Source organism: Culicoides brevitarsis, chromosome 2 (assembly GCF_036172545.1).
Source record: "Culicoides brevitarsis isolate CSIRO-B50_1 chromosome 2, AGI_CSIRO_Cbre_v1, whole genome shotgun sequence".
NCBI lineage: Eukaryota > Metazoa > Arthropoda > Insecta > Diptera > Ceratopogonidae > Culicoides > Culicoides brevitarsis.
In genome coordinates, this window is record NC_087086.1 from 6,176,083 (window position 1) to 6,190,264 (window position 14,182).

Here is a 14,182-nt window from a genome sequence, read left to right on the forward strand (position 1 = left end):
TTAAATTATTTATTTAAAATTTATGCTTTGAACAATTTTTAAGTATAAAAACAATTGAAAAAAATATTTTGTTTTAATTTTATATTTTTTAAAGTTTTTGTTAAAAAATAGTTTTGGTATTTTACAATAATTTTTTTCCAAATATCAAAAGAACCTGATCAATGCTTTCCATAAAAAAAAAAATGTTAATTTTGTAAAAAAAATTATCTCTTTGTTAAAAGTCTTCCCATGAAACTTGTCTTGAACTAAAAGAAAATAAATTGAAAATTCTGAAGAAAAAATAAATGTTAGGTAAATTTCAATACGAATTTTTGTATAAAATTTTACACTGGTTTGAATATAATTTAAAAAATATAATTGAAAAATGAACAAAATAATTTTTAAAAAATTATTCAAAAACGTTCATTTTTAAAAATATTAAAAATCGAAATTTAAAAAAAATTAGGCATAAAAATAAATTTAAAAAAAAATTTTTTTTTGTATAATAACTTTTTATCTACTTTTTATTAATAAAATTTTTAAATAATTTTTAAATTAATTTACAAAAAAAAATAAAATAACAATTTTAAATAATTATTAATTTTCTACATTTTTAAATTTTCTGTCAAAATAAATTAAATTGAATTCTTAAAAAAATTAAAATAAAAAAAATAATTTTTAAATCACCAAAAAAATAATAAAATTTATTATTATTTAATTATAATTTAATTTATTTATTTAATAATTTAAATTCAAAAAATAATAAATTAAAATTTTATTTTTAAAATAAATATTAAAAAAAACCATTTTTAAATAAAACACTTTTTATTTACTATTTTTCATCCATTAATTGATCTTTATTGATAATTTATTATAAGTTATTTAACAAGATTTTTTTCTTACATAAAATAGATTGTTAGATTAGTTAACAATAGGATTTCTTTTCAGTTTCTTGCTCTTCTAAAATCTAATTTTTTATTTATTTTCTTTGATAAATGTCATGTTTTTCTATGTCTATAGCACTAAACAGACTGTGGTTATTTTTTTTAGTACAACATTTTTTTAAGTACTTCTTTAACTACGAAAGTAAATGAGAGACATAAAATTGACGAACAGGTGCTTTTTTTTAATTTTTTTGGTGGTAATTTAAATTGATTTTTTTTTTTAGTTCTCGCGAGCGAATGTTTTTTTCCTTAATTCAAATCTTTGATCGTTCAGCTACTGAACTTTTCCTTCCCTTTCAGTTATTCTCCTTGGGCAGCAGCACATTCCATCCGATGGCCTTCTTATCGAAGCCTGCCGAGTACAAATTCACAACTGCCGAGGGATCTTCGCTCCAAGCCACACAGGAAACCATTCGACTGTGTCCTTGTCGGTTCGTTCGCGAGAGACGAGCGATGCGTTGTCCATTGATGTCAAATAATCGCACGTCTCGATTGTCATGCGGAATTGCAATTACGGAATTTGCGGAGACTGCCAAGCGATTTACGGCGCTTTCGGTGCGAATGTGTGTCAGAGCTGCCCGAATATTCTTCAGTTCCCAAACTTTGACGCTGCGATCGTCGGAGCCCGATACGACTTTGTCGTCTTTCGTGAGAACAGCTGACGTTACGCTCTCCGTGTGACCTTGAAAAACGGAAACGGCGGGAATTTCTTGTCGGAAATCCCACAAGCGAAATGTGCTGTCTCGCGAAACGGTAACGACAAGGCGTTGTGAGGGATGGACAGAGCAGTAGGTGAGTTCGCCATCGTGTCCCGTAAGCGTTTGAATGGGCTCTTTGGTTTCGACATTCCATAAAATCGCGGTGCGATCCCAACTTGCTGTCACAATTTGATCTCCGCCCGGAAGCCAATCAGCGGCAACGACAACTGACGTATGACCTCCGGGACCTGCTAATTCGCAAACTGGCGTTCGAAGTGTGTCAATTCGTTCGTCTTCCGTTTCAGCTTCCGTTAGTTCGTCATCCGATGAATGCGCGGATTTTTTCACAGATTTATCGTAATTGACGAAACCTTGCCAAACGTGAGCTGTGCCATCGCCGCTGCCCGTCAACACCAAATCTTGCGACGGATGGAAACGAATTGAATTCACGGAACCGTTGTGACCTTGATATTGCAACAAACATTTTCCGCTTTCGATGCCCCAAATGCACGCTGTGTGATCCGCTGAACTTGTCCCGATTATGGGTTGCCCGATTTTCGTTGCCACGGACCAAATGCCATCTTTGTGCCCGACATATTCGCGCACCGCGGTACTGACGACAGAATGCGCCTTGAACGACGACACAATTTTACTCGTTTGTGCCTTGATTTTGTAGCTCGTTTTCAACTTTGACCCTGAACTTGCGAGTTTCGATTTGAAGCTTTTGCTGCTTGCCGTATCTGTGCCCAACGATTCGTCGCCTTGCCCTTGAACATTGGCGGGAGTACAATCAGGAACGCCCTGTTTCGCGTAAACAGCTTCGAGTTTTTCTTGCAAAGCTAAATTTTCCGCATACAGAGCATCGAACGTCGATTCGATTTGGGCGAACAAATTGTGGAGTTTTTCGCGGTAAGGAGGGTCTGTTCCCGAGAGATCTTCCGTCAAGCTCGTGAGACGAGAGTTACGTTTCGCGCTTTTGTAAAAGGCGCGACTGTTTTGCATCTTTTCCGATCACAAATTGACTTTTCTCTTGCGAAACTTTTCCAAAAAAACTTTTCGAGCAAAACAAATGACACTTTCTTACTCCTCAGTTTTTTAGTGATAATGGAATTTGCTTTTATGCTAATTCAATTTTTAGTTATACGTGAGACGAATGAAAATGAACAGTTATACAAACGTCAAGTGAGTTATGTTATACAACTGTTATACTTATCTACAGCTGAGAGTTGCGGGAATTCATAAATTTATGAAAAAATTTAATAAAGATTTTTTTTAAAGAAATTTTTTCTTTCAAAAAATAATTTTTACTGTCATTTTAATATTTTTGACATTTTGAATTGTTATTTATGAACATTGTGAAAGAAAAAAATAAGTCAAACGCTAATTCAGTTAAGGTAAAAAACAAATACTTTTTCATATTAAATTGATATGAGTTGGATATGAAATTTTGATTTTGGAAATAAAAACATGAGGGATGAAGGTTATAGATTTTTTTTATCTATTTATGAAATCCATTTCAAATAGATATTATTACAGATACAAACATAAATTACAAAAATTATACACAAAGAGCTTATAACCTTGTGTCAATTCAAATCATCAAAAAACTTCATATCTATTTTTTTTTATACATAAAATAAAGTTTAAAATTGTCAAAAATTATTATATAAAGGAATTATAAAGGAACAATTTCCTGAAAAAATTCAAATTTCAAAAATTTTAAAGAAATTTCTCATTTTGAATTTTTTTAAACAAAATTCCTGATTTAAAAAACTTTGATACAAATATGTAATATTCAGTTATTTAAATGATCAAAAATATTTGTAAAACCTTATTCACAAATTTTCTTCGAAAAATGTTGTTTGAGGATTTTGGAAATATATATTCTCTTTTTGGTGCACTTATTTGAATTTTGGGTGTCCTATGATAAAATTTTGTAAATACCATATCATTTTGATAAAAAGCATATTTCATTAATAATTATTAATTATTAATTAATGTTTCATAATATTTCATAATTAAAAAATAATAATTTTATAAAAAAAAATTAAATAAATTCTTAAATTCGTATATTTATAAAAATTGTGAGAAAAAAATTCATATTAAAATACGATATTCAATACAAAAATTAAAAAAAAAAATTTCTTGAAAAAATAAAAAAAAACCTCACACTTGATCTTGAATATAAAATTAAAATTTTCATCTCTAAAATTCAAAAAATGAATCATATTTCTGACAAATTCGAAAAAAAAATTAAATAAAATTTCATTTATTTAATTTTTTCGATTTGAGACTTGAAAAACATTTTTGCCTGTAATTTGAAGTAAATTTTCTTCTAAATATTTTCTTTTTATATTTCAAATTTTTCGGGTTTTTAACTCAAGTTTAAGGATTCCCGCACCTGCCTGTATAACAGTATCGCTTCGCAAACTTGAATTAGCCGTAAAGGCGATTGTCAATTGTGTTTTGCAGAATCCGCCAGGGGGCTCATCACTTTCATTCGTCTCACTTCTGTTATGAGGCGACGATCAAAACAACAATCGTTCGAGTAAAATTAAAATAAAAAATAACAGTGATCAACGGAAATTTACACGTAATTTTTTACAATTAGATTATGCCTGAATACTTTAAATCGCGGTGTACATAGCTATGGCAGCCACAAGAAAGTTGCAAGGTATGTTTTTTTCAAGTTGAAAAATTCGTGTATGCGATTTTGGGAAACTCATTTTTTTTCGAGTCGTCATACAAGTCGTCGTACGTGCACGGAGGTTCTGTAGCCGACGCACCATTTATCGCCAAAGTTTTTCGCTATTTTGTCCATTTTCGCTGCGAATTTCGGCAAAGCGGCGCAAAATCTCCCGAAAATGCGTTCCAGCTGCTCGAATGCTCGCTCCGATGCATGTCCCATGGCAGAATTTGCACGAAAAAGCGTGAATTTTGACAGCAAAAAACCTCGTCGAATCGTCAAAAGCATCCATTGTCCATTTATCATCCATTCTCCTTTCGTTTATTTGGTGCCGTTTTGCAATTTTGCGTGTCGCGAAACGGAATTTCTCGCAAGCGGAATGTCTCGCGAGCACTTCAGCGTGTCGCAAATTCGCCGAAACGCCCGGAAAATAACGTGCAAACGCACTTTCGGCAGCGAAAGTGACGGATTTTCGGGTTGTCCGTGCTCCGTGTTGTGTCTGTGTGTACGCATCACGCAAAAGTTCGCAGAGTGAAAAGTCTCCGAGGGAGCTCGAAATGACGAGTTTTCAGCATGTAACGAGCTTACAAAAGTGCCGTGCCAGAAGATTTAAGTCAGAAAAATATTTGGACAAACAATTATCGATTAATTCCGTGTGTTATGGCAATGGAATTGCGTGTATGCTCGCTATACGGCGACATGTACGATGTACGACAAAAAAAATTACAAGAACTCTCGTCTTTCGTTTGCACCTATCCTTAAATTATTCACATGCATTTTTTACATCACTTTTCGTTCTTTTTTTTTGAAAAACGCAGGTGAAATAGACAAGTGTCTAAAAAAAGTAGCGGAAGGCGTGGAAACATTTGAAGATATTTGGCAGAAAGTGCACAATGCCACGAACAGTAACCAAAAGGTAAGTCCCAAAATTCACTTTTTCATGAAAATTCGTTAATTTTTTTCGAAAATTTTCAGGAAAAATATGAAGGTGATCTCAAAAAGGAAATCAAAAAGCTGCAGAGGCTGCGTGAGCAGATCAAGTCATGGATCGCATCTGCCGAAATCAAGGACAAAAGTGCTCTACTTGAGAATCGACGTCTAATAGAAACTGTAATTTTTGTCTTTTTTTGCTTCTCTGAACAGAAATTTTCAATTAAAAAATATTTGTTTCGTAGCAAATGGAACGATTCAAAGTAGTAGAGCGAGCGACGAAGACAAAAGCATACTCAAAGGAAGGTCTGGGTGCGGCGCAAAAACTCGATCCGGCGCAACGCGAAAAGGAAGATCTCTGTTGTTGGCTAACGTCATCGATAACGTCGTTGCAGCTGCAACAGGATCAGTACGAGAGCGAAGTGGAGTCCATAATGGCGGCGAAAAAGAAACGACTGGACAAGGACAAGCAGGATAAGGTTGACGATCTGAAGTCGAAGTTGGAACGACATAAATTCCATATAACCAAACTCGAGACGCTGCTCCGACTCGTGGACAACGATCAAGTGGATCTGGATCAGGTGAAAAAGATCAAGGACGATGTCGAGTATTACATTGAGTCATCGCAGGAGCCTGACTTTGAGGAAAACGAATATCTGTACGACGATATCATTGGCTTGGATGAAATTGAATTATCTGGCACAGGTAAGAAAATCACTTTTTTTTCTCACATTTTATCTTTTGGAGTTTAATTTTTTAAATTTAAACTAATTTTTAATTTTAAAAAAAAATTATAGATTTTCGGTTTTGGTATTTTTTTGTATGGAAATCTTATGAAATTGTTCAATTTAAAATTTTTTCTTTCCAAAAATAATTTACAAAATTTTTATAAAAGATATTTTTTAAATTTTTCTAAAAAAAATTTTTTGAAAGCTTTTCTTTAATTAAAAAAATTATTTAAAAAAAATAAATTTTTGATAATTAATTAAATTAAACAAAATATTAATAATTAAAATGAAAAATTATTTTTTATAAAAATAAGAGGTAAAAAAATAATTTTTCATTTTAATTTTTATTATTTTGATAAATTTAATTAATTATAATTTTTTTAATTTTTAAAAATTTATTTTTTTGATTTTTTATTTTTTTTTATATTTTTAAATTAAAGTATTGTTTTTGTTTATTTTTTCGTATCTAAAAATATTTAAATTTTTTTTTCATTTTTTTTTTTGTTTGTAATTTTTTGAAAAAATAATATTTCTTAATTTTTTACTCAAAATTTAAATAAAAGCATAATGCAAAATTTAAGATAGTTTAAAATGTCAAAATTATAAAAAAAAAAATTAAAAAATCTTTAATTCATAATATTTGAAAATCTATTGATATATTGCTATATTGTCCTTAATAATTTTTAATAAAAATTTTTTGGGACACCTTTTAAATTTTTTTTTTTTTCATTTAGAACATCGGTCTGCTGGTACTACGGACAGTAATAACAGTAATGACACAGCTGGCGGTTCACCAAGTAGTCTTATCTCAAATTCGTCGCCTGTAACATCGCCGACACTGAATTGCAGTACAATAACGGCAGCCCTGAATCACAGCGGAGCAGATTCAACAACGAGCACCAACACGGATGCGGAAACGCAGAAACGGAATGCGAAGAATAATGATTCCAATAGTACGAAAGTGACGGTAAGTTTTCGCTTTTCTCTCATTTTTTCAAAAAATTAATGATTTTCTTGAAACAGCCTGTGAAACCGACTCCAATGCGTGCCGGCAACAAATTTTCTGATGCAGTCTCGCCAGCAACCTCATCATCTAATTCGTCCTCGCAACAGAAATCGGGTGGCAATAACACGATAACGAACAAAATAATTGGAGGTAACGCAACAACGCTCGCGTCTCTGAGTGCAGCTGCAGCTGGAATTACATCGCCCTCAACAATTCCATCAACGGCACCTATCGCATTTGCCGCCGTGGCAAAACAAAGTAAGTTTATTGATTTTTCCCCAAAATTGACTTTTTACATGAAAAATTTGAATTTTTAGCTCTTGAAAACGGACCGATAACGCTACAATCAACGCAACAGTCAATTTCATCTGTGGTTAGCTCGTCTGCAAGTAAGTTTATTTCATTATTTATTTTTTTTTTTTTATGAAAAATAATAATACAAAAATATTTTCGATTTACTTTTTCATAATTTTTTTTGAAAATTCTAAGAAAAAATATCCAACATCGATAAAAAAAATGTATCATTTTTTAAAATATTGAATAATTATTTACGAAAAAATTGATTGAATTTAAAAATTTTGTTTAAAAAATTCTAAAAATTTAATAAAATAAAAAAAAATCGAAAATTCTCCAAAATTATAAATTTACAGAAAATATTTTTATATTAAAATTTAATTTTTTATAAAAATTCAATATCAAATATTTCAAATTGAAGAAAATATTCATATTTTTTTAAAAATTTTCAAAATATTTTTGTCTTTTAACAATTATTTCAAGCAACTTTGTTATTTTTATAATTTTGAAATTTTCTTATTTTCCAAAATCATTTTAAAAAAAATTGCAAAATTTTAATTTTAATAAAAAAATTAAATTAAATTTTCAATAAATTGAATATTTTTTACTTAAAATTATTTTTTTTTAAATTTAAATTTTAATTAATTTTCCAATAATTTATTTTTTTAATTTTAATCTGTTTTGAATGGTTAAATTTTAATTAAACATATAAAAAAAAAAACTTTAAAAATATTCCTAATTTGGATGTTTGATGGTTGTTAAAATTGAATATACTTCTGAAATTTAAAAAAAAAATTTTTTTCACTTTCATGAATTTCCTTTGTGTCTTTTCAGATTCAACATCACAAAATAATTCAGTGATAATGCATAACAATAGCAACGCAGATTCGAACCATCATGGAAACTCTGCGATGAATAATTGTGTGTCGCCGAGCAATTCGGGCGTAAGCAGTAGGTAAGTGTTTTTCGCGCGAAATTTTCACTTTTTAAGAGATTTTTTGATAATTTTTTAATTTTTTTTTTCAATTCAGGACATCGCCATCGCTGACCTCTCCTCTGACTGCGACGCATTTAGTAAACGGACCCACTTCAAATCTTGTTAACAATAAAAGTAACAATATTCCATTACAACATCAGCAGCAACAGCAGTCTGTGACGCAATCCGGTGAAAAAATGTCTACGCTTAAGACGATAGCCCAGGAGGCGGTAAATGCGCTAGATTCGAATGCGACGAACGACATGAATGCGCAACAACCGTCATCGGGCACAGCACAGACGCCCGTCAATACACCGAGCCATCTGCAACAATCGACACCTCAGCCCGCTGACACGAGACAAGGCGCGTCGGCAGCAAGCATTGTCGGCGGTTCAGGCGTTCAGGGAGGCTATGCGATCGACTCTACTGCCACAAATGGACCTAATTCCGTTGTCGGGGGCACGTCATCGGGACGCGAAAGTGCAAAACAACTGCATCAATCGTCATCCGCGACGTCAAATCAAAATCAGGCTGCGACAAATGAAGCGCATATTCCTCCGCTGTTAGGAGTTGCTCCGCTCGGGCAGTTAACGCTGCAGAAAGAACATCAAATTCAAGTAAATTTTACACATTTTTTAATTTTTTTCGAAATTTCTAACATTTTTCCTTCAATTTTCAGTTCCAACTTATGGAAGCGTCATTTTATCATTTGCCCCAGCCTTGTGATTCTGAGAGATTAAGGAATTATTTGCAAAGACAGCCTGTACAAACACCGCCACATTATCCGCAGGTAATTACATTTTCATTTCGGTATTTCACGTGTTTGCGCGCACAAATCTATAAATAACCTCCAAAATAACGTTTAAATGTTTGTCAACAGCAACAACTTCCACATTCGGACACCTTTGAATTCTTTCAACGCTTGTCCACGGAAACGCTTTTCTTCATTTTCTACTATATGGAGGGCACGAAGGCCCAGTATCTCGCCGCCAAGGCGCTGAAAAAGCAGAGTTGGAGATTTCATACAAAGTATATGATGTGGTTTCAGCGACACGAGGAGCCCAAAGTAATTAATGAGGAATACGAACAGGTAAATTTTTCACTTTTTTCAACAAATTTTTAATAAAATTCTTAAAAAAAAAATATAATTTGACATTTTAAAACAAAAAAAATCGTAAATGTCAATTCAAAAAATTTCCGTTAAAAAATTCGTAAATCGCTTTTTTGCTAATTTAAATTTTTTTAATTTATTTTTTTCACTTTCAGGGAACTTACATCTATTTTGATTACGAAAAATGGGGTCAACGCAAAAAGGAAGGTTTTACATTTGAATACAAGTACTTAGAAGATCGGGACCTGAATTGATTGCAATTGTAAATCAACAACACATACAATTAAAATCAGCCCATAAACATCCGAAAGTATCACATTCATGTCAAAAACAAAAGAAAAAAAAAACGCAAAAAGCAACAACAATTGAGTTAATTCCCAATTAATTATTTCTTCAACATATAAAAAAATGCATCTGTATAAAAAAAATTATCATTAAAAAATATTACTACTGTAGTGAAAAAAAATCAACAAAATTAGTTAAAAACTGTCTGTGTTGGTAATTTGTCCTTCTAGCTAGATAGAACTCGATTTTTTCCTCGTAGTTCTAAAACGAAAAAAAATTTTTCTGATTAAATTTAAAAAATAATATTTTAGTTAAATATTTTTTTTTGTTTGTCTTAAAACTTAAACATGTCCCACGTACTTTTTTTGTACGAAAAAAAAAAATTTATAATTTTTTTCAAAATTAAAAAAAAAAATCAATCGTCCCAATAATTATTTATTTAATTTTTTTAATTATTTAAAAAAAAATTGTTGTTGTACATTTTTCGTAAGAAACATCTAAAAAAGAGAAAAAATGCATCGATCGATCATTGTTGCGGTTTTTAATAGAAAAGCCCTGTAAAAAAATGTCTAACCTCTATAAATACTTTAAAGAAGAAAAATAACTAATATGAAGAAAAAAAATGAGAAATTGAACCATATTGGTCTTGCTGTACTACTTAAGCTATAAAGAAAAAAAAAACATACAAAAAAACACAAAAATTAAAAATAAACGAAATTCATTAAGAAAAAAAAAAGAAAATAAGTGACATGACCCCTGAAAAAAATGAAGAAAACGATTAAAATTTAAAATGAGATCCGAGATCACCCTAATTTTAAAAAATACTGTTCAGGATCCCTGCCTTGATGGCTATATTGTTCTATTGTTATAAGAACAATAAAAATTAATAATTTTTTTTTCTAAAAAAAAAAAATTTTATTTTAATTTTTTTAATTGAAATTTGAAATTTTATTAAAAAAATTAAAATAAAATTATTTTTTTTAGAAAAAAAATTTATTAATTTTTTTATTAAAGAAATTGGCGTTGATCATGAGATTACACACTTGTTTCTTTTATTATATATCATTATTATATGATTATATTCTTACATCTCCGATTTTAAAAGTAAAATTTAAAAATTCTTCAAAAAACACCTTGATATAAACAACAATAAGAAACATCATCCCATGAAATTTCATAACAAAAATTGTAAAAAGCTTGACATGTTTTGTTAAAATAGTGAAAAAAATAGTATTTAATGTTAATTGAGACAGAAAAAAAGAGGAAAAAAATTTGAAAAAAAAATTAAAAAATTTTTTCAAATTTTTTTTCTTTATTTTTTAATAATTTTTAACCATTTCTATAAATTCTACACACAAAAAAACCACCCACACACTCAATATCATCCAATTCCGGAGACTCCTCTCTCCCGAGAATCTCTCGAGCAGAACGAAAAAACATTAGCAGGCTTTAAACAAGACGCAAAAAAATCTCTTCAAGCAATTTTTATTTGTTTGTTTTACCAACCAGCTGAAAAAACTCGCAAAATACAATAAAAAATAATTTTATCGGCGATTGTGAGAGAATAAGTCCATAAAATTAATGAATTTCAGCGAATTGAGGTGATCAAGAAAAGAAAATTGATTGAAAAAAACAAAACAAAAAAAAAACATAAATCGTTAAAAAATAGAAAATAATAAAACAAAAGTAATACTTTGAAGATTTTTGAATGATATGGATGATGATGAACACACATTTGTATAGTTTCTATTTAAAAAAAAAATGATGAAAAAACTAAAAAATAAATAAAAATTTACTGATTAAAATAATGCAAAAAAATTAAAAAAAATCTTTTCTTTTAGAAAAAAATTTATTATAAATATTTTTTTTTTATAATTTATTTTAATAAGTTTTTGTTCAGTCCTCAAGTTTTTTTTTTACTTCAATTTAAAATTAGTGATTTGTTTCAATTGCTTCATCGGTCATATGTTCCGTACATCTGTCGTGCCATATTGCTTAGATGACGACGTATTTTGGTGCACCAAGACATCCTCAAAGTTGGAAGAAGAATGCGGCGCACGTTCGTTTTGTTCGATCATCCGGCGTTTTGGTCTCATAATGCCACGAACGTCATCCATGGAGACATCAAGATGTTTGAATCCGTTGAGCATGATGACGGCACAAATGACGACGAAAAAGCCACACAAATCGCCGATTATGTCTTCGGGTGACATGTTTGTCCATTCCTAAAAAGAAAGTTTTTATTGAAATTTTTTTTGAAGTGATTGAAAAAAGGTAAAAATTTAAGAGTTTTGACTTAAAATTATTTTTTTGCGAACAAAAATTGATTTTTTTGGTAAGTTTTTTTTACTTAATTTGATAAAAAATTTTTTTTAGAAATTTAATTTTCAATTTGAGACAGAAAAATAATTTTTTTTTTCTGTTTTATGTTTTAAATTTTATGTTTTTTTCTGTTTTAAAACGATTTCAAAATGCAATTTTGCTAATTTTAATATTTCAAAAAAAAAAAAAAAAAAAAAATTCAGAAAAAAAAATTCGACAAAATAAACAATCAAAATTTAGGAAAAAAAATTTAAGAATTAAAAAATTAAAATTTTAAGAAATTTTGAAAGAAATGAAGGCTTCTAACCGAAATTATGAATTTTTTTATTATTTTAGATCAAAAATTCTCAAAATATTTCTTTAATTTTAATTCCTTTGACTAAATTAAATTTTTTTATATGAAGTTTTAAATTTCAAACAAAAAAATATATTTTTTTTTAACACAATTTGGTTGAAAATTTCAATTTTTTTGAGCTAAAACTTTACATTTTCTTCATTTTTATACCCAAAGATATCAGAAAATGTTCAAAATCGTTAAATTCTTCAACTCAAAACTCACCTTGAACAAAATTCCCGATGCAACAATGACCAAAGAAGTGAATATCACGTAATAAATCGGCGTCACGATCGATGTATTGAAGATATCCAACGCCTTATTCAGGTAAGTCATCTGAATTCCAATGAAAACTACCGTCAAAATGATCAAAATCCATGGAAAAGCTGTCGCAAAGTCATTCGATTCGCCGCTAATTGTCTCCCTAAATGCCAATCCAAGTGCTTTGCAACTCATAACTGTGAGCGATCCAATTGCGCTGCAGATAATAATGTAAATCGATACATTTTTGTGTCCATATTTGGGCGCCCAGTAAATTGCCATGAACAGCGCGAGCGTCATAATTACTCCAACATACACGATGAACGAGGTATCTGTTAATTTTTCCTTTAACAACGCCAAATTCTCGACTTCTGCTTCTTTCGGCGAATGAATGACGATAATTGTCGATCCGATAATGCACAAAAAGCATCCCAGTTTGCCGAGTAAGTTCAAACGTTCATTCAGAAAGTGCGATGATAAAATTGCAGCGACAATAACTGATAATGCGCCTAATGGAGTGACTAACGATGCGGGCTAAAATGCAAAAAAAAATTAAAATATCAAATTTTTCAAGAAATTTAGAGAATTTTTACCGCAAATGCGTATGCTGTGAAATTCAAAGCCTCTCCAAGTCCCACTGAAATTCAATTTAAAAGCAATTAACATTAATTTCAATTAAAAAATGGAGTTTCTTACTCGAAATGAGCCCTGCCCACCAAACGTAATCCTTCAAATAACCGAATCCGCCTGCACTTGCTCTTAAAGAACCTTTTTTACTGAGTCTCAGAAGGCCTTTTTTCTTGATTATGAAGGAGCTTCCGATGAAAATGCTGCTGCTGACTGCCAAAAGTAGCCCAATGTAGAATTCTTTTTGATGATAAAGACTCACAGCAGCGGCGTTTGTTTGGGATTCGTCCATTTTGGTGTCGAGAAGAGGTTTTTGGGCTTCAGAAGGAACTTCGTTGGGTTTTTGTAACTAAAAGATGAACTGAAAAATGACAAAAAGGCTTATTGAAGGTTTATTGCAACTTTGTTATTCTAATGTGTTTCGTCGAATGCAATTCCGGGAGGTACCGTTTTTCATTCTAATGCAATTTTGAGGCCAATGCAATTTTTATAATTTATTCATATTGCATCTTATTTATTTTTTTTATTAAAAACATATTTTTTTTTATTTTTTAAATTAAAAATTGATAAAAAAAAATAATTTATAAAAAAATTTATGAAAATTTAAAATATTTTTGTATTTTATAATTTTTTGACCTTCTTCTTTACAAAAACTTGAAATTTAATTTTAATTTTTTTTTTATTTTTGAGGTTGAAAACGAATTCATTAAAAAAAATTAATTTAATTTTAAAAAAATAATTAAATTGATTCAATTTAATTTAAAAAATAAATTTTTAAATATTTTTGAATTTTATAATTTTTTGACCTGATTCTTTACAAAAATATAATTGAAAAATTTGAAATTTAATTTAAAAAATATTTTTTTAATTTTATTTTATTTTAATTATCTCACATTTTTTTAAAAGTTTTTTCTTAATAAAATTTTTATTTTAATTTTTATTTTAATTTTTAATTAATTTTTTTTTAATTTTATTTTTAATTTTTTTTTTAATTTTTTTCT

General features: G+C 29.6%; 3 protein-coding genes across 3 annotated transcripts; 1 reads left to right on the plus strand and 2 right to left on the minus strand.

The window, feature by feature from the left end:
- Positions 1-817: 817 nt before the first annotated feature.
- LOC134830658 (WD repeat-containing protein 37) lies at positions 818-2,686 on the minus strand. Its single transcript, XM_063844209.1, has one exon. It carries the CDS (start codon positions 2,621-2,623, stop codon positions 1,220-1,222), a length of 1,404 nt encoding a protein of 467 aa, XP_063700279.1. The 5' UTR covers positions 2,624-2,686; the 3' UTR covers positions 818-1,219.
- A 1,461-nt stretch (positions 2,687-4,147) lies between these two features.
- On the plus strand, positions 4,148-9,909 carry LOC134830242 (CCR4-NOT transcription complex subunit 3). Its single transcript, XM_063843657.1, has 12 exons — positions 4,148-4,295; positions 5,126-5,223; positions 5,283-5,417; positions 5,483-5,942; positions 6,700-6,932; positions 6,989-7,229; positions 7,289-7,360; positions 8,100-8,220; positions 8,297-8,858; positions 8,921-9,031; positions 9,122-9,331; positions 9,508-9,909. Exons 1-12 carry the CDS (start codon positions 4,271-4,273, stop codon positions 9,604-9,606), a joined length of 2,367 nt encoding a protein of 788 aa, XP_063699727.1. The 5' UTR covers positions 4,148-4,270; the 3' UTR covers positions 9,607-9,909.
- Positions 9,910-11,444: 1,535 nt separating this feature from the next.
- On the minus strand, positions 11,445-13,598 carry LOC134830075 (magnesium transporter NIPA2). The gene is made up of 4 exons (XM_063843438.1): positions 13,251-13,598; positions 13,148-13,191; positions 12,519-13,088; positions 11,445-11,862 (listed from the first exon to the last, which is right to left on the minus strand). Exons 1-4 carry the CDS (start codon positions 13,471-13,473, stop codon positions 11,599-11,601), a joined length of 1,101 nt encoding a protein of 366 aa, XP_063699508.1. The 5' UTR covers positions 13,474-13,598; the 3' UTR covers positions 11,445-11,598.
- Between the last annotated feature and the right edge of the window lie 584 nt (positions 13,599-14,182).